This window comes from Esox lucius, chromosome 5 (assembly GCF_011004845.1).
Source record: "Esox lucius isolate fEsoLuc1 chromosome 5, fEsoLuc1.pri, whole genome shotgun sequence".
Classification (NCBI taxonomy): Eukaryota; Metazoa; Chordata; class Actinopteri; order Esociformes; family Esocidae; genus Esox; species Esox lucius.
Genome location: NC_047573.1, coordinates 21785375 through 21804223, shown reverse-complemented (window position 1 = coordinate 21804223; position 18849 = coordinate 21785375). Strand labels below are relative to the sequence as shown.

The 18849-nt window shown below is 41.1% G+C and overlaps 2 protein-coding genes across 6 annotated transcripts in view; one reads left to right on the top strand and one right to left on the bottom strand.

Annotated features, from left to right (window-relative positions):
* sdccag8 (SHH signaling and ciliogenesis regulator sdccag8) overlaps positions 1-7689 on the top strand; it is a 38602-nt gene extending 30913 nt beyond the window's left edge. For 2 of the 3 annotated variants that reach the window (XM_029120101.2, XM_029120100.2), the window contains 2 exons: positions 5113-5276; positions 5351-7101. In XM_029120101.2, coding sequence (XP_028975934.2) covers positions 5113-5276; positions 5351-5415 — 229 coding nt within the window. In that variant the 3' untranslated portion in view covers positions 5416-7101. The other variant, XM_010888756.3, reaches the window with a different exon arrangement.
* A 79-nt stretch (positions 7690-7768) lies between these two features.
* akt3a (v-akt murine thymoma viral oncogene homolog 3a) overlaps positions 7769-18849 on the bottom strand; it is an 84398-nt gene continuing 73317 nt past the window's right edge. For all 3 annotated transcript variants that reach the window (XM_010888754.3, XM_020046520.2, XM_010888755.3), the window contains 3 exons: positions 15336-15423; positions 14902-15004; positions 7769-14547 (listed from right to left, as the gene is read on the bottom strand). In XM_010888754.3, coding sequence (XP_010887056.1) covers positions 14462-14547; positions 14902-15004; positions 15336-15423 — 277 coding nt within the window. In that variant the 3' untranslated portion in view covers positions 7769-14461. The remainder of the gene's footprint in view (positions 14548-14901; positions 15005-15335; positions 15424-18849) is intronic.

Here is an 18849-nt window from a genome sequence, read left to right as displayed (position 1 = left end):
CACCATGGATTTCAGAACACACTTCCGCTACTTTTGTTTGTGTTGTTTTCGAGTTTGTCAGTGTATTATTGTGACTAACCCGGTATTTTAACCACCAGACGCAGAATGTTTTTTTTTGGGGGGTATCTGAAAAAGCTTATGGGGAGATTGTGGAAGCTATGACCAAATCCATGTTCTGGGTCTCTACTTCTGTTCCTTTTGTCTCTAAACTATTAATCATTTTTCTAATTACATGGATTAAAGGTTTGAAATTGCACTAACGAACGACCATGAGCAGCAACAGACATGTCTATTCAGGTTGGGGGGGTATGAGATTCTCACTAGCCTCAAGGCAGACCCTCCACCCAACCACCCACACCCCTGTGCCATGCCAGGTTTAGGGTTAGGGTTAGGGTGGGTCGGGCTGGGCTACTGAGCAGCTGTAGAGCCGCCCCTGGCGGTATGGTTTTAACCAGGCAAGCCAAGGCAGTCTGCTTGCATTCTTCACCCCCGTCTCCTCTGCCCTGCAGCCCCTATCATCCCCAGTCTGGGCTGGGTTGTTAGCAGTAGCCCATCTACACACATTCAAGTGAATATTGCATAATGGCAGAATGTCAGACTGTGGAAAAAAAAGAAATCCTGTGACAGTATGTTATTGCATGGTGATACCGAAGTCTGATTTTCATCCCTGCAATGTTATTTTCTATTTTAGAATTCTATTATTTTGGATACGTTTGAAGGTGGTCAGAAGGTCCTAGTCATGTGTTATAAACTGATGGATGGTATGGAATCTGATTATTGAAAAATATGTTATAGATGACAGTATAATATGAGCATGGTAAAGTACACAAATACATACAGTAGCATTCGAAGGTTTTGACACACCTACTCATTCTAGGTTATTTCTTTAGTCAGAATATTTTCCACATTGTAGAATAATAATGAAGACATCACCACTATGAAATTACACTGATGGAATAAGGTAGCAACGAAAAAAGTATCGAACAGATCAAAATACATTTAATTTTGTACCTTTTGCACAAACTGATATTCTCTCAACCGGTTTTAAGAGGTAGTCATCTGGAATGCATCCCAATTAGCAGGTGTGCCTTGTCCACACTGTGGCCAAATTTGAGATGTGTGGTTATAACCACCATGTCTATGTGAGACGCAGAGTCGGTGAACGGATGATGTCTGCATGTGTGCTTCCTATCGCGAAGCATGGAGGAGGTGTGGGGGTGCTTTGCTGGTGACACTATCTGTGATTTATTTAGAATTCGAAGCACACTCAACCAGCATGGTTACCATAGCATTCTGCAGCGATACACCGTCCCATCTGGTTTGTGATTATCGATATGCCATCCGGTTGATTTACATCCAAGTCACATTATGGGAAAATCCGTAATCTTATTAACGCTGTCCAAATCGGCCTTAGGCAAATCCACCTTTTTTATATTCAACCTGTTAGTAAATTCCTGAACCTGTGTCTGCTATTCAGACTGTTGGACAAGATGTGCCAACAGAGAGCACAAAAAACATCCCTCTCAGGTGGCTTTGGGATGTGCCAAGCAGGATGTAGGCCAGAGCTGGGGTAAAGGAACACACTAGACATTCCCAGGGACACCAGAGCCAGCCGCACATCCCCGGGCCACGGTTGGGCCCGGCGTGGCCTCAGAGACCGAGCTTACCTTCCGTCTCGTGTTCTCCCAGGCTGGGCTGGTGTGTCTCACAGACAGGGGTTTCCCCTGGAACAGTGCTGTAGGCCATGCAAAGCAGCGCTGCTCCACACTTGACTATACAAACCTGGAGAGGCTCCACTGTTCCACCACTAGCCTCATTCATGTAAACCAACAAACCGCTTCACTGGGGAGCTCGGGCGCAAGCTGTGGGCTGTGGCAAGTCGACTGCAGAGGTTTTTGTGTGTAATTTAGTCCATGTCCATAAAAGCTATAAGAAGATTTTGCATGGCTGCGTGCGAGTTGGAGGGTGATTTTTAATCACTACTCATCTGGCGCAATAGTTTTCAAAAAGTTTAGTTTTGTGTGAGAAACAAAATGAAAATACAGATTGACAATTGGCTGTTGCTTTGTGAAGGGCTACGCGTGTCTTCCTGTGTGTGCATGTTTGTGTGTGTCTGTCTCAGTTCAGCCGTCCTGTCTTCAGTTAGCCTGGGAGCCAGCAGATGGTGTCCTTTCACCAGGTCAGCGGGGAGGCCTGGGCTCGGCCCTCTCTGCCATCCATCCAGCAGCGGGCAGAGCGCAGGCATCAGTGGACACTGGCCAGCCAGTCATCCAGCCAGCCAGCCTGGACAGGGGGGGAGAGCCCAGCGCTAAGCTGTATTAAAAACCTAATTAAGTTGTGTGCCAGTAAATGTAGGGCGGTTATTGGATTTGCTGCTTTAGCTGCTGGACGGGCCCCTAATTTAATCAGACCCCCATTGTGATTGCTGCTTCGGAGGAGCTCGCCCTCCCTCTTTCGTCAGTTTGAGTTTTAACCCCCCCTTTCATCCCTGTCCTCAACTTCACCTCTCCTCGGTGGCCTCGGTCGGGGTTACGTCAGCCAGGTCCAAGTTGAGGCGGCTTGTTTTGGGCCCGAGGTGGTTGGGTTGGGATCGAGGTGGTTTGGTTGAAGCTGATGGGGTTGAGGTGGGTGGTTGAAGTTGAGGTGGTTGGTTTTAAGCTTTCTTGTTTGTCGCTGAGTTGAATGGATAGAAATGGTTGTGTTGAGGTGGTTTGGTTGGAGTTAAGGCATGTTGGTTCTTTTAGGTGGTTGATTTGAGGTGGTTGGGTTAAAGTTAAGGCCTGTTGGTTCTTTTAGGTGGTTGAGTTGAGGTGGTTGGGTTGGAGTTAAGGCATGTTGGGTTTTTTGGTGGTTGGGTTGAGGTGGTTGGCTTGGAGTTAATGCATGTTGGTTCTTTTAGGTGGTTGAGTTGAGGTGGTTGGGTTGGAGTTAAGGCATGTTGGTTGAGTTGACGTGGTTGAGTTGACGTGGTTGGGTTGGAGATAAGGCATGTTGGTTCTTTTAGGTGGTTGAGTTGAGGCGGTTGAGTTGGAGTTGAGGCCTTTTTGGTTTGGGATAAGGCTGCTAAGTTGGGATTGAGTTTGTTGGGTTGTGGGTGCTGACAGAGGTGGTTATGGAGGTGGATTAAGGTCAGGAGGATTGTGTAATTAATAGGCTAATGTGTCAGATTGAAACAGTATGTTTCCCGATTTGGCGTGTCCAGTGTAGGGTGAAAGCATTAGTTACAGAATGACAAGGTTTAAGGTTTAATATGCATGGCATAGCCGACAAGGTTTAATACGCATGGCATTTGCACGGACAGCTGCAACTGTTGACTCTTTAGCTTTTCAGAAGGCATTAGTGCTGCTGTTACAGGTCAGGAGTAAGAACTTTGTACTAGAAATTCAAATAAATGTTGAAAATTTGACAAATTCAATAATATTATATATATTTGATCGATCAATGAATTCATGGATCAGGTTTTGCCTTAAAAAATTAAATAAATATAATGTTAGTTTTCAATTTTAATTTTAAAACCACTCTGAAAAGGCTCCACAGAAATAATGTTCCATGTTTTATTCGATCCCGTTAAACCCTTTTCTAGGTCTAGAATACAGGAACATTTAGTTTTATGTTTTCAGCTGACAAATGTAGATGCGATGCGTCATGCCTGTAAGAAACTTACATCCGTTAGGCGTGGACATCACAGCTCACATGGCAGCAACAAGAAAAGCGTCGTACAGAACAGACTGCTGTCACAGAATCGAAACCCCTTTCTCGCCGTCGCGTTGAACCCTTTGAAAAAAAAATCTCCCTTCGTTCCCCGCGCGATTCCCGCGGAGCGTTTCCACACCGGCTCGCTCGGCAGGGCTCCGGAGCTCGGCGTGTTCCGTGATGGCTCCCTCCCTGCTGTGTGGCCATGTGGGGGCGGGGGGCCGGCTGACGCAGGCTGTATCCCCAGCACCGGCAGCTCGTTGCCAGGCTCTGGAGGCCAGGCGAGGGGGAGTCAGCAGCTCCAGCCTCCAGCGCAGCAGGGACGAGCCCGAGACAAGCTGGCCAGTGCAGCCTGGGCCGTGGAGGGCCCGCGTGCTCCAGCTCTCACGGAGGGGGTAGCGAGGGCCGCATGCTCTTCCTGCCTTCCCACTGCACAGACGGCACTGCCCCAGCCAGCAGGAGAGGGGCATCTGTCTCCCCCCTTCAGCAACAGCTAGAGGCCTCCCCTCGCACGGCGCCTACTGCGCTGAAGGAGTACATCCCCTCCCCTGGGCGCCCAAGCCCCTCCTCAGCTCCACCATGGCCCTGGCGACGTGCCCTCCTGTGGGATCTAGGACACTGGGAACTGGCCTGAATCTCCTCTGATCCAAGAAGCAGTGGATGACTAGAGCCCATAACAGTCGCTTTAAGCCACGGACAGTCGGCTAATAAGCTATTGCCATTCCCACTACTATACAGATAGACAGTACTGGGTAGAGTGTAGCATTATTTTGGTGTGAGTTAGCGCGGTGATTGGACAGGTTCCCTGTTGAGGGACTGGTCTGATGAGTTAGGTCGTCCCTGCCTCAGCTGAATGCTTTGTGTTGGTCCTCGGGTGGATGACATGCAGGACTACTGCGAACCTATGTTACCTACGACATGCCAACATGTTGGTGTCAAAAACGTTACATCATCTAGAACGTAGACAGTGGCTCTTACTGGGGCCTTCAGAGTATGACAGGTGTTAATTAGGTAATTCTCTGTCCCTGTCAACTGTAGAACTTATTTAAATAATTTTATTTTAAAATGCAGAATAGAATGGCCAAGGTGTAAAACATCATTCTTAATATAAACCATGCTTATGAAAATGAGTGTTTAAGCATTAACTATGGTTTAGAAATAGCTATGCATCTCTGGCCGGTAGACACTGGGAAGAGACAACTGACTTGTATTACTCCCCCATAGCTTTGATTATTAAACACTACATCAGATACTGCACATTGGCTATTCCACTGTGGGTGTGAACAGAAACAAATGTGAATTCCATTTTCATGTGTAGCGTTGCGATCAATCTAGTCTGTCATATCAATGTTGCTCTTCATACATGTCTGAAATAACTGTTGAATTGTATATTATACAATGTCTGTCTGTCTGTCTTAGACTGCAGCAGTTGGACCGGCACAGTCAGTCCAGTGCCCAGCAGGTGATGGAGCTGCTTGCCAGACAGAACCAGTTGATGCAGGAGCGCCACCTACTCACTGAGGAGATGCAGAACCTACGCATACAGGTACATTCACAACCATGTATGTCATTATTACATACAGGTACATTCACAACCATGTATGTCATTATTACATACAGGTACATTCACAACCATGTATGTCATTAATACATACAGGTACATTCACAACCATGTATGTCATTATTACATACAGGTACATTCACAACCATGTATGTCATTAATGCATACAGGTACATTCACAACCATGTATGTCATTAATACATACAGGTACATTCACAACCATGTATGTCATTATTACATACAGGTACATTCACAACCATGTATGTCATTATTACATACAGGTACATTCACAACCATGTATGTCATTAATACATACAGGTACATTCACAACCATGTATGTCATTATTACATACAGGTACATTCACAACCATGTATGTCATTATTACATACAGGTACATTCACAACCATGTATGTAATTATTGCATACAGGTACATTCACAACCATGTATGTCATTATTACATACAGGTACAATCACAACCATGTATGTCATTAATGCATACAGGTACATTCACAACCATGTATGTCATTATTGCATACAGGTACATTCACAACCACGTATGTCATTAATACATACAGGTACATTCAAAACCATGTATGTCATTAGTACATACAGGTACATTCACAACCATGTATGTCATTAATGCATACAGGTACATTCACAACCATGTATGTCATTAATGCATACAGGTACATTCACAACCATGTATGTCATTGCATACAGTACAGAGATAATGATGGTCTTCTGTGTACCCTACAATCTACCATGTCACAACACAACCGATTGCCTCAAACACATGAAGGAAAGACATTCCACAAATTAACTTTTAATATGGCACACCTATTAATTTAAATGCATTCCAGGTGAAATGAAGCTAGTTGAGTGAGAGAATGCCAAGAGTGTGCAAAGCAGTCATCAATGCAAAGGGTGGATACTTTGAAGAATTTGAAAAATAAATGTAATTTGATTTGCTAAACACTTTTTTGGTTACTATGTGATTCCATCATTTTGAAGACTTCACTATAATTCTAAACAAAAGAAATACCCTGGAATGAAGAGGTGTCCTAATTTTTGACTGGCACTGTCTACTGTGCATCTCTAAATAGACACTCAGTCACATTTAGTCCCTTTGCTCACCCCTGCACCCCAGTCAGAGAGACCGCGTGGCATTAAGCCTCAGAGAGACAGGGAAACAGAGTGAGAGACACAGAGAGAAGAAAAACAGCTGGTAGCAAGGGCCGCACATCCCGCCAGACTAGGCGCTCCACAGATGCTCTTCCAGATTGCTGCTAAAGGCGTGTCACAGACAGAGAGGGAGAGACGCGGAGGCTGACATTCTTAAGAGCTTACGGAGAAAGCGGAGAGCCCTGCCGAGTGCCTCTGCTCTCAGCTGCTCTAATGCTGCCGTGCTGTTGTTTTTATCGGGACAAATGGCAGCGTTAGCACTTCTGGATTTCCCTTGGAGCATTACTCTAACAACCAACAAATGTGCTGCTCAAAAGACCGGCACATACTCCAGACTACATGGCTATTGGAATTCAAATGCAACTCAAGTCTGACTTATTTGAGGAATCCACATTAAGCTGACTCTAGTAATGTGTAGATTATATGTCCTGGTTGAGTTTAGTAATGTGTATATTATATTTCCAGATTGAGTCTAGATATGTGTAGATTATATTTCCAGGTTGAGTCTAGTAATGTGTAGATTATATTTCCAGGTTGAGTCTAGTAATGTGTAGATTATATTTCCAGGTTGAGTCTAGTAATGTGTAGATTATATTTCCAGGTTGAGTCTAGTAATGTGTAGATTATATTTCCAGGTGGGTTTCTCATCTCTCTTCTCTATTTCCCCAGTTACCTGGTGGTGCTAGGAGGCCCGACAGCTTGTCCACATGACACCTCCTCATCTTGCCCGAAGCACTGTCCTTACTGTAGACATAGAAGATATGACGCATCCAGCTGTGAGATCTCCTAGTCAGGTCACTGATCTGCCTACTGCTGTATTGTGCCACAGAAATGTGTGTGAGGGAAGACTTTCTCAGGTTGGTTTTGGGCATCATGCTCTGTATGTGAGAGAGATGTGAAGCAGCAGAGATTGTTGGGGATGGCATGGCAGGAATGGTTGAAGTCATGGTTCAGCATTGGAAGAAGCTCTGGCTAAGAGCACCACAGTGTTGCAAGCCTCTTCTCCTGGATACTCTGTCAAACACACCGCACCAGCCAGGCAAAAACAACAGTGTGTGTGCGTTCTGTAATTCCGTGTGTGTTTAGGTTAATGAGGGTCTTATAGATTTCCATAGAGAACATTCCCCTAATGGAACTGGCTTGTTTTTGTATCTATGTTTTAATATTAAAAGCATTGGTTGTTGTATAATGCCGTTTCAATATTTGATATGAATTTAAATTTGAATAAATATTTACATGCAGTGTTTTAAATATTACTCAATGCGAAGTGTGTAGTGTGATCTGTCTTCTGAAATCCAATACGATGTAGTCAGAGCAGAAGTGACAGAAATGGCAGATTGACAATTTGCTTTATTTAAGCTGTCTGTAAGAAGGAAAATGGGCATCCCTATCATATACGTTTACGTGTAAAAATACTAAGGATGTACAGTGTACAAAAACAGATTCTTGCGGATCACATCATTTTCACATCCCCGTTTGTCCCATTTACTAGGAAATAAACCTTTTTCTTTAAACAAGACAGATAGTGATACAATTGTTTTCTTTTTCATTTGAGACATCATCCCTTTGCTTCAAAATTCTTAACCATATGACTAGATCTTTTACACGGACCTAATGACAGAGCTAGCAAGGTCAAGAAAATGTCAAACTCTAAAGCTACATGGACATTAAATTAATTACAAGTTATTACATTGCTGTCAGATGAAAATCTCATAGCAATTTTGCAAATTATTATTTTTGTTTCCATGTATTTGAATGAAGGTTGGGTGACTTATGAAAATGGGACAAATAGCCAAATGGAACATTTAAGCTTTGAAGTGGAAATCTTTGCAGGTGCACAGTGTCCCATTTTCACAACACTCACTCTACTTGTTTCATCACATGATCATCATATTCAAATTAGCTCAAGTTTCCTCATTGTATGTTCCTTAGATGAAGAAAAAAAAAAAAAGTTTACCCTTGTTCATTTGTTTGTGGAGGTATTAATCCGACAGCTATGTCTTTTTTGTTTTTAAATAAATACATTACAATTCATGCTCATTTATAATACACTACCAGGAGCTAGATAATAAGACAATCTGTCGTAGACATTTCAGACAGTAGCAGCAGTGTGTACATTGAGGTGGAAAACAGATTATTCAGACCCTGCAATTAGTAAGGATAGAACCCACATTGTAGTTCGTCGGTGTGGAGAAGATCGCACGGCTAACCCTAGTGGGTGGCAGTGCACTTATCTTGACCGTTGAACCAAATGCTTCACACCGTGGTAGCAAATTCCCGGCAGAAAAAAAACATTTGGGTTTCCTAGGTTGATGTTGTACCTAATACACCTCACATACAAGTTGAAAATGCATCTGGTCTTAGTGTTGACAACTGGGTTCAACTGCCAAGATTCAACCCACCAGTGGAACTGAATGAGCTCCATGTTTACGGCATTGCTGAGATGGATCCAGTCGATCGTTCAGATCTGGTCAGTGTTACTCCGCTGAAGTTCTCCTGGCAGCTTCTCCTGGCCTGTTGTCATCACACTGTCCTCTATGCTTCATTATGTCAATATTAAAAAGAAATCTAAAAAATACATGACGACAGGAAGCCTGGACTGTATCAGGGGCTAATTCTCATCATAGATAGTATGTTTTCTATAAACGTTTGTTTTTTCTAAAGCAGGGGGCATTTTGTTGATGTTCTCTTATAAAAGGAGCAATGGACTTGAAAGTGCTGCCATAGCCTCATGACAATTTTTTACCCCCATGGAATCAAAAAGATAATGTCTTTTTGGCCTGTGTTGAGAATGGCCCTAGTATAGAGTAAAATGTGTCAATAAGGCCTTCTGCATGCAACACAGCATTCCCCTTAAAATCCCATTCCCTCTTCTCCTAACATGTCCTTATAAAAAACAGATGATACATTTCTTTACAAGTGCATATTCATAAATGATGACATTGAAGTATGTCACATTTCAGAGTAGCAAATTGTGACATCTTCTGTGTCTGAAGTAAGCTCTCGTACCCCATACCGAAAAAAAATGGCTGAAAAATCCAAAGCAAATATTATTTCAGCAAAATAATTTCCAAACATGCAGAGACTGTTGTCTGGTGCTAATGCTCCCAGCACAGACAGACATAACCTCTCTCCACCAGAGACCATAGTTATATTTCCAAATCCAACTCTTCAATCTGCCTCCCACATATCTTCTGTCATTGCTTAACGGTCTCAATAAAGTGTACTCCCCAAAAATATTAACAATAAAATAAAATGATTTATAGTAATTTCCAAACAGATGTGCCGTATGTTTTCCAGAAATATTCACAAATGTATGTCCCGCATTAAAATATATTTCAATATGCATAAAAAAGACAATTTGGCAATTCGTTTTATATTTAACATGCTTTAAAAAAATAGATTTTAAATGTATTTTTTCTGTATGGGGTGGACAGAGGGTGAAAACATAGGATGGTATAGGTGAATATCAACATACAGCATGCAACTAACACAGAGGTTTGCACAGAGTTTTGCCACTGATCATTTGGACAAATAAACATTTTGCAGAAGTTAGCCTATTTTGAATTTCGGAGGAGAGATTTTGTCCATTTCATAAGTATTTCTTAGTATTTCCTTTTAGGGGGTGGGGACTGGAGACATCTCTAAGGGTTAGTCTCCTTGTGTGTGTTCAAAATGTCTGTAGGCAACTACCAAATTACTGATTACCTTGCATCATAAAAACTCTTTATGCAAATCAGTCAGTCAGTCACAATTTACCCATGATGCATGGTGGTTTGGATCTTGCCACAGCCTCTCTTTACAAGGTGTTTCTTTAGGAAATCCTCATCTAGATTCTGACTCATAAACGCCACATTTGAGTTCTGGGTCTGAGAAATTAAGAAACAGCAATCTTTGTATGACTAGTATAAATTGTGGAGAATTTCACCTCATTATCACAATTAGCCGCAGTACTGAAGACTATAACATTATGACAGCTAAACATAAAAAAAATTAACAGTCAACCATTTTAAATAAAAAATAAATTTAACAAAAAAACTTCAAGTTGTCCATCGATAAATAAAATAAAAAACAATCCTTGAATAAAAATGAATCAAAGAAATCACACAGTAGGCCATAAAAGCCAAACCTCTATTAACCAAGGTTTTTATGTCAGAAGTTTGGACACACTTGCCCATTCAAGTGAATAGGTAAGTGTAATGGGTGTGTGCAAACTTTTGACTGATGCTGTATCATTTTCCTTCTTCAGTCAAAACATAGAAACCATCAAAAAAGAAAAAAAGGAATGCATCTTGGAAGAAAAAGAGGAAAGCCAACAGGCTGATTAACCACATTTCTCAGACCAGAGCATACACACTTGAACGCTTAGGGGTTAGTGATTACAGCACAGTTGTTCAGATAGCAGTTTGTCTCCAGATTATTCTTCCCAGACACATTATTGGCAGTATTAAAAAAAAACAACAGGCCGACAGTCATTTATAATAAACCGCTAAGACAAATAATATGTACTTACTAAATCATATTTGACAGTCTTATCTTCTGAGAAGAGATGATTTTCTACTTACATCACAACTGAACATCGACATTGGTCAGCTGGCAATAGGGTCTTTAAACCACACGCACCCTGCTTTACCGAAGTATGGGACGTCTCCATTTCAGATGTTTTACAGTGACATTTTGGTGGTAGCTAATGAGGATCCTAATGAAATCCCATATCCACCTCGGGATTAGTTCTGCCAGATGACTCCTCATCCCAGAATCAAAGCTTAAAACTTGTTTCTATTGTTGTGTTTATTAAATTGTATTGTTTGCATTACTTTGTATTAAATACTTTTTCTCAGTGGTCTTCAAGTGTTTTTTACAGTCATGTTTTCTGTTATTAAGGGATCCCAGGTAGCTGCTGGTCTAACAAAATCTAAGGTGGATCGAAACAAACGTGAGAATGACAATACCACAGTAATGTCATTCCCAATATACTTCTTTCTTTTTCAACGTACTCTTCTTCCCACTTATTGGACCCAGGTCCATCTCCAGGCATAAGCAACATAAGCGGTCGCTTAGGGCCCTGACTTCTAGGGGGCCCCTGACCTTCTAGGGCCTCCAAATGGCTAGAGCCGGCACTGATTGGACCTCTTCAATTACATCAAATTTGAGTCAAATTATTAAACATTAAACAAGAAATCAGTCACATCAGTTTGTCTTTCTCATCCACATGACTACATTCACAATCAAACTCTTAGTCAGCTCACATCACAGACAGGAGTGTGTTCTCTACAAAAATATGTTTTGCTTCTGAACTGACATTAGCATGACAGCACACATGCTTCGAAAACCACTCGTGGAATATACTGAACACTAAACCTAAACAATGAAATACCTGAAAAGGGACTTGAAAGTAACCACTTAATCAGGAATGTGTGAACTCTGCATGTTCTTTCAATCAAGAATTGAAAGTCGCATTCCTTCCAAGCAAGGCTTACTCGTGACGAGTGGATAGAGCAGGACAGAATGCTGTACCATTATTTGCCATGTCTCAACAACTTACTGCATGTCAAACACTGTTTTAATAAACGACGCCAGTCAACATGTACAGCGGCATCAGGCTGGCATCAATCACCTACACTGACTAGCTGATACTCTGCAATGGAGTGACTGCCTACAAAAATGATTGGCTGTTGACTATTATCTATGGTAATACAACACAATAATGTTCAGTAAAAACACATTCCAAGTGGCACTGTGAGGTGTTTTAGAAGATCTCGAAACAGTCCGCCATGACAGTGTGACCACACACACACAGCATGTCCACCTACAGATGTGGAACACTGGCCCACGAGTCTGCATCCCATTTCACCAGTAAACTAAATAAACAGTAAGCTATTCTTCAAAACACTCAACTTTAAAGCCAATGAATGTGTATTGCCTTTGTAAGTGCTTAAGTTATTCATTCTTATGTCTTAAGTTTCTTGTTCTAGAAAAGCGGGAGGTAAAACAAAAAAACAGCTTGAACGTGCAATGCGTTAATAAGCAATTGTAATAAAGTACCAAGTGTTTGCGTGTGGAAGAGTGTTCTGCACCATGCATGTGTATTTGCATGTATTACAGGATACTAGAAGACGACAGTAGCTTTGTACCAATTGGAACGGAAAGGAAGTGGTAGCTAATAAAGCCCTTACATTTGTGTAGAAGACAACTTTTAGGTTTTAACACCGCAGACACATCTCTGGTTACAGAACATACGATTATGTTAAAGAGAGAAGCCCCTGAAATGTAGAAGTCTTATGGAAAATGTTTAATAATACTACCTGGGTACTGATATAACTCTTTAATTTGCTGTCCGCTGTGTCTTTCATCATCATCATCATATTTTGGTAAGAGAAGAAAGAAACAAAAAAAAAATATCAAAAGAAAACAACAAGGCCTTTTCTTCTACATTCTTAAGCCATTATTCCAGGTGCCTTTTTCATCCAGATCAAATGACTGGTCATTACTCCTAATCATATAAACAAGAACATTATACAAAAGAACAAATAAATAAAACCATAGAAAGCCATTTCTGTGGTGCAAATCAAACAATATCAATGCCTCTTACTTCTGTTCATCAAATAATATCGCAGATCTCTCAACCCCGGTCAGATTTTTCAAATTCATTCACCCTTCTTATGGTCTTAGCACAACCCTCCTAACTTCATTTGCTCCTCCCCTTACACAATCAAGGAGGAGCATCCAACAATAAACAGTCGCCATCTTGCATTTCTCAATCACATCTATGAAGGTGTGTTTTGGAATGGTTTTATTATCTAGTGATGATATGTCTAAAATAAAGCTTGGCATAGCCTATTTACATAATGCTCGGTTTTAGGAAACGTCTACCTTGAGCCAGTTAAAATTGGATGATTGGATTCTGACCTGAACACATGTACCTATACCTTTCTTCATTTCTCTCCCAGCCAGACAGTGAGGTGAACCTTTCTGTTTTAGCCAACGCATAGCTCAGATTCACAGGAGTTTACAGCCAACAGTTGTGTCTTTAGACTCTCAGTATATACACATTTACTTCCATTCAATACATAGCATTGGCATAGCAAAATCCCAGAAGCGCTCACACTATTCAAACAAATGATTTCACTAATAGGAGAAAGTGAAAATCACAGCTTATCAACCGACAGACTAGAGTTTTCTTTTTGCACACGCCTTAAATATCTTATATTAACATCACACTTAATAGTTTAATATCTGAAACTACCATCATAGAGTCCATGAGAAGTAGTGGAGGTGGTCTATATTGATAGCTCCTATGGTTTGACCTGCAGAGTAAAGCCAGTGGTAGTAGCAGTTACCTGTTGATTACTGAGTTGAACACAGATTGATCTCCGTGAAGCCTGAGTGAACCGTTTTCTGGCAGTTTTGGAATTCCGAAAAACAGAAATCCTAGAACTTAACAAAAATGAAATTATTTCAATACACGCAACACACCAAAGAATACAGTGTAAACCCAAATATCATTAAGTCAAGACAAAAAGCAATTTTTTTTTTTACATTTGCGGACCATCACACAGCGAACAAGTGGAGAATCTCCTGTGAATCTCAAGCTATGGTACACTGTCCTATTTTGAATTAAAATGCTAAAGACAGCATCTGTTCCTACCTGGAATGAGAGGCTCCTACAGCAGATAGAAATGTATCTCAGTTAGAAAAAAGAACAGAAAGAACTAAAGACACATCACAACCAACCCATTTGACTCCTCGAGTCAGTTGCAAGGCTTTAAATACCATCCCGTAAGAAATCAACCATAACAAAAACACCGTTAAACTCTTAGGAACTACCAACAGAGCTTAACTTCTGCCTGACCATACGTGCAAAATCCCAATGAAAAACACCATTGACATAAAACATATGGTTCTCCTGGCTCTCTATGGAATGGCAGGACCCGAATGGAGAGAGGAGGGGTTAGGTTGGTTTTATGCTGTAACTTTCCACAGGTAACCTTCCAATGGCGGTGATAGTGACTGGATATAGCTCTCATTCCCTCCCACTTGCGGAGTAGGAAAATTGGGGGAAGTGTGGCCTCCTTTCGTTGTCCATACAATCCATCCCGTCTTCATCAACTGGGAGGGATTACGGGAGATTACACATTTAGATCATGCATAGTGTCAGTGAACTCAACCTTTTTAGACTGATTCGAGTTCACCCAATTTTACTGGTTAAAATTAAACTAACATGACAGCTTGACAGACAACAACAACAAAAAAGAGGAGTTGGAGAGAACATTGGTTTTCCTGCATTAAAATGATCACATTTGACTGCAGTTACTGCACTTTAACTGCAGTTTCGGGACTGTGATGAAACCATATTGCCTCACAACTGGCACATTCAAAATAGCACGAGTGAGGTACAAAGAGACAGTGGTTCACATTTAAAACAGCAGGCACAAATAAAACAAGTAAAAAATTCTCACTCACATTTCTCTGGGGGAGTTATTGTAATCGTCTGTGCGGTGAATTCTTCGTCAAAATACCTGGTATCCGTCTCCGATGACACCTGAGGCTTAAAGGGAGGTAGGAGCTAGACAGGAGGGGACAGAAATCACAGCATCACAGCGCCATCACACACAGAACTGGAGGTCACAAGTTAACACCTCCCACAATGTATTTTGCATCCATCTGCTATCAGGGTGTGGGGATTGCATTGCTCGTCTCTGTGAGGGTCAAGCACTGAAAGAGCAAGGATGACATTCATTCCGACCAGACCAGGGAGTTATCAAACCATGATCAAGGATGCCAACTGGTGATAGCCAAAGGGTTGGGTCCCTGTGTAATCTACCGTGGTATTTCCAACAGGATTCTTCAATATGAATGTGGTATATGATAGAACTAGTATTACAGGCATTAGTTACCTTCTTATCATAAACATCTTGCCAGTCGATTCCAGCAAAGAAACTGTGTCGCATGATTTCTTTTGCGTCATCTGGACCTCCTCCAAGTCTGTGGGAAGAAATCCCAAATTCAAGTTTGTTCACCACAAAGACATTAGTATTACAGCAGTTTTTATGGATAGATGTCATTAACGTAAAGCTATCTACAGTCTTTTGAATTGGACTTTTAAATCAGTTTCTGTCCTACAGATCACCGTGTGTATTTACTTTTTAATATCCAGTACACTACCAAATGTTTTAATATACCGTACCAAAATTGTTTAAGGGTTTTCTTTATTCTGACTATTTTCCAATATGTCCCACTAAGCACAAACCAGATGGGATGCCGTATTTCTGCCGAATGTGGTGGCAATGCTGTTTGAATGTGCCTTGAATTCTAAATAAGTCTCAGACAGTGTCACCAGTAAATCACCCCCACACCATTACACCTCCTCCTCCATGCTTAATGATGGGAACCACATTTGCGAAGATCACCCGTTCACCCACTGTGTCTCTCAAAGACACGGCAGTTAAAACAAAAAATCTCATGTTTGGAATCATCAGACCAAAAGACAGATTTCCACCAGTCTAATTTCCATTTCTTGGCCCAAGCAAGTCTCTTCTTCTTTTGTGACTTCTTCAGTAGTCATACCTTTCTAGCAATTCGACCATAAGGGCCTGACTGATGGCCTCTGAACAGTTGATGTTAAGACATGTCTGTTACTAGAACACTGAAGCATTTATTTGGACTGCAAACTGAGGATTTTGTCAATTTCTGAGTCTGGTAACTAATAAACGTATCCTCTGTTGCAGAGGTAACTGGGTCTTCTTTTCCTGTGGCGGTCCTCATGAGTGTTAGTTTCATCATAGCATGTGATGGTTTTTGTGACTGAAATTTTCAAAGTTCTTGAACTTTTACAGATGTCTTAAAAGTATGTCTTCAAGTAATGACATACTTTAAGACATCTGTCTTAAAGATGTCATGTCTTCAAGTAATGACGGACTGTCATTTTTCTTGCTTATTTGAGCTGCTGTTGTCACAATATGGCCTACTACAGTACATAAATAATAATGGTTTTCTGTATACCAATCCTACCTTGTCACAACTCAACTGATCAAAAGCATTAAAGAAAACAATTACACAAATTTAACAAGACACACTTGTAAATTGAAATGCATTCAAGGTGACTAACTCATGAAGCTGGTAGACAGAATGCAAAATGTGTGCAAAGCTGTCATCAAGGCCAAGTGTGGCTACTTTGAAGAATCTACAATATTAAATGTATTTTGATCTGCTTGTCACTTTTTTGGTTACTAAATGATTCCATGTATTCTTTCATAGTTCTGATGTCTTCACTTTTACTCTACAATGTGGAAAGTAGTAAAACTGTAGAAATACCCTTGAATGAATAGGTGTGTCCAAACTTTTGACTGGTACTGTACTTTATAAATACATATTATAAATGTATAACCTGAATCCCTTAAGCTTGTGAAATTTTTAGTCTGACTGCACAAAACTTTGAATTTTTAGAACCCAGACCTGACTGACTGATGTTTGTAGATCTCATCCTTTACCCATGTGGCACGTTGCAGTTGGCTAAAAGTACCATCCTACACAAACAGACTGAAATTCCAGGATTATTTTCCTTAAACTAATTTCTTACTCATGCATTATCATTATTTTAAGTACAAACCCGATTCCAAAAAAGTTGGGACACTGTACAATTGTGAATAAAAACAGAATGCAATGATGTGGAAGTTTCAAATTTCAATATTTTATTCAGAATACAACATAGATGACATATCAAATGTTTAAACTGAGAAAATGTATAACTTTAAGGGAAAAATATAAATGATTTTAAATTTCATGGCATCAACACATCTCAAAAAAGTTGGGACAAGGCCATGTTTACCACTGTGTGGCATCCCCTCTTCTTTTTATAACAGACTGCAAACGTCTGGGGACTGAGGAGACAAGTTGCTCAAGTTTATGAATAGGAATGTCCCATTCTTGTCTGATACAGGCTTCTAGTTGCTCAACTGTCTTAGGTCTTCTTTGTCGCACCTTCCTCTTTATGATGCGCCAAATGTTTTCTATGGGTGAAAGATCTGGACTGCAGGCTGCCCATTTCAGTACCCAGATCCTTCTTCTATGCAGCCATGACATTGTAATTGATGCAGTATGTGGTCTGTCATTGTCATGTTGGAAAATGCAAGGTCTTCCCTGAAAGAGACGACGTCTGGATGGGAGCATATGTTGTTCTAGAACTTGGATATAACTGATGCAGGCTTCTGAACTGAGCACTGATAACAACTTGGGTTGTCCTTGTCCTCTTTAGTCCGGATGACATGGCATCCCAGTTTTCCAAAATGAACTTCAAATTTTAATTTGTCTGACCACAAAACACTTTTGATCCTTGGCCCAGAGAAAACGCCTGCGCTTCTGGATCCTGTTTAGATACGGCTTCTTTTTTGACCTATAGAGTTTTAGACGGCAACGGCGAATGGCACGGTGGATTGTGTTCACCGACAATGTTTTCTGGAAGTATTCCTGAGCCCATGTTGTGATTTCCATTACAGTATCATTCCTGTATGTGATGCAGTGCCTTCTGAGGGCCTGAAGATCACGGGCATCTAGTATGGTTTTCCGGCCTTGACCCTTACGCACAGAGATTGTTCCAGATTCTCTGAATCTTTCGATGATATTATGCACTGTAGATGATGATAACTTCAAACTCTTTGCAATTTTTCTCTGAGAAACTCCTTTCTGATATTGCTCCACTATTTTTCGCCGCAGCATTGGGGGAATTGGTGATCCTCTGCCCATCTTGACTTCTGAGAGACACTGCCACTCTGAGAGGCTCTTTTTATACCCAATCATGTTGCCAATTGACATAATAAGTTGCAAATTGGTCCTCCAGCTGTTCCTTATCTGTACATTTAACTTTTCCGGCCTCTTATTGCTACCTGTCCCAACTTTTTTGGAATGTGTAGCTCTCATGAAATCCAAAATGAGCCAATATTTGGCATGACATTACAAAATGTCTCACTTTCAACATTCAATATGTTATCTATATTCTATTGTGAATTTAATATAAGTTTATGAGATTTGTAAATTATTCCATTCCTTTTTCACTCACAATTTGTACAGTGTCCCAACTTTTTTGGAATCGGGTTTGTATTTCATGAAGCTACTTTGATGTAAATCTGCAAAAAATTTAAAATATAGTTTTTGACTTCACTGGGCCTTTAATTGAATGACAAACCGAATTCACCACAATAGTGAATGACTCTAGCCCTAATAACTAGGTTAGGTAGACCAATGTTTCCCACTGTCAGGTCCTGGCTGGGGGCCTCTAGGCACCTCAATGTGCCTGGGGGCCACAAGCAGGGCCTGACCACAGAGGGGTCTCTTGGCATCTCTGCACTCCATTTTTGATTGTCCCCAATTAGAGGCAGCTGCCCCACGTTGCCTTTAATTGGGGACCCCATTTAA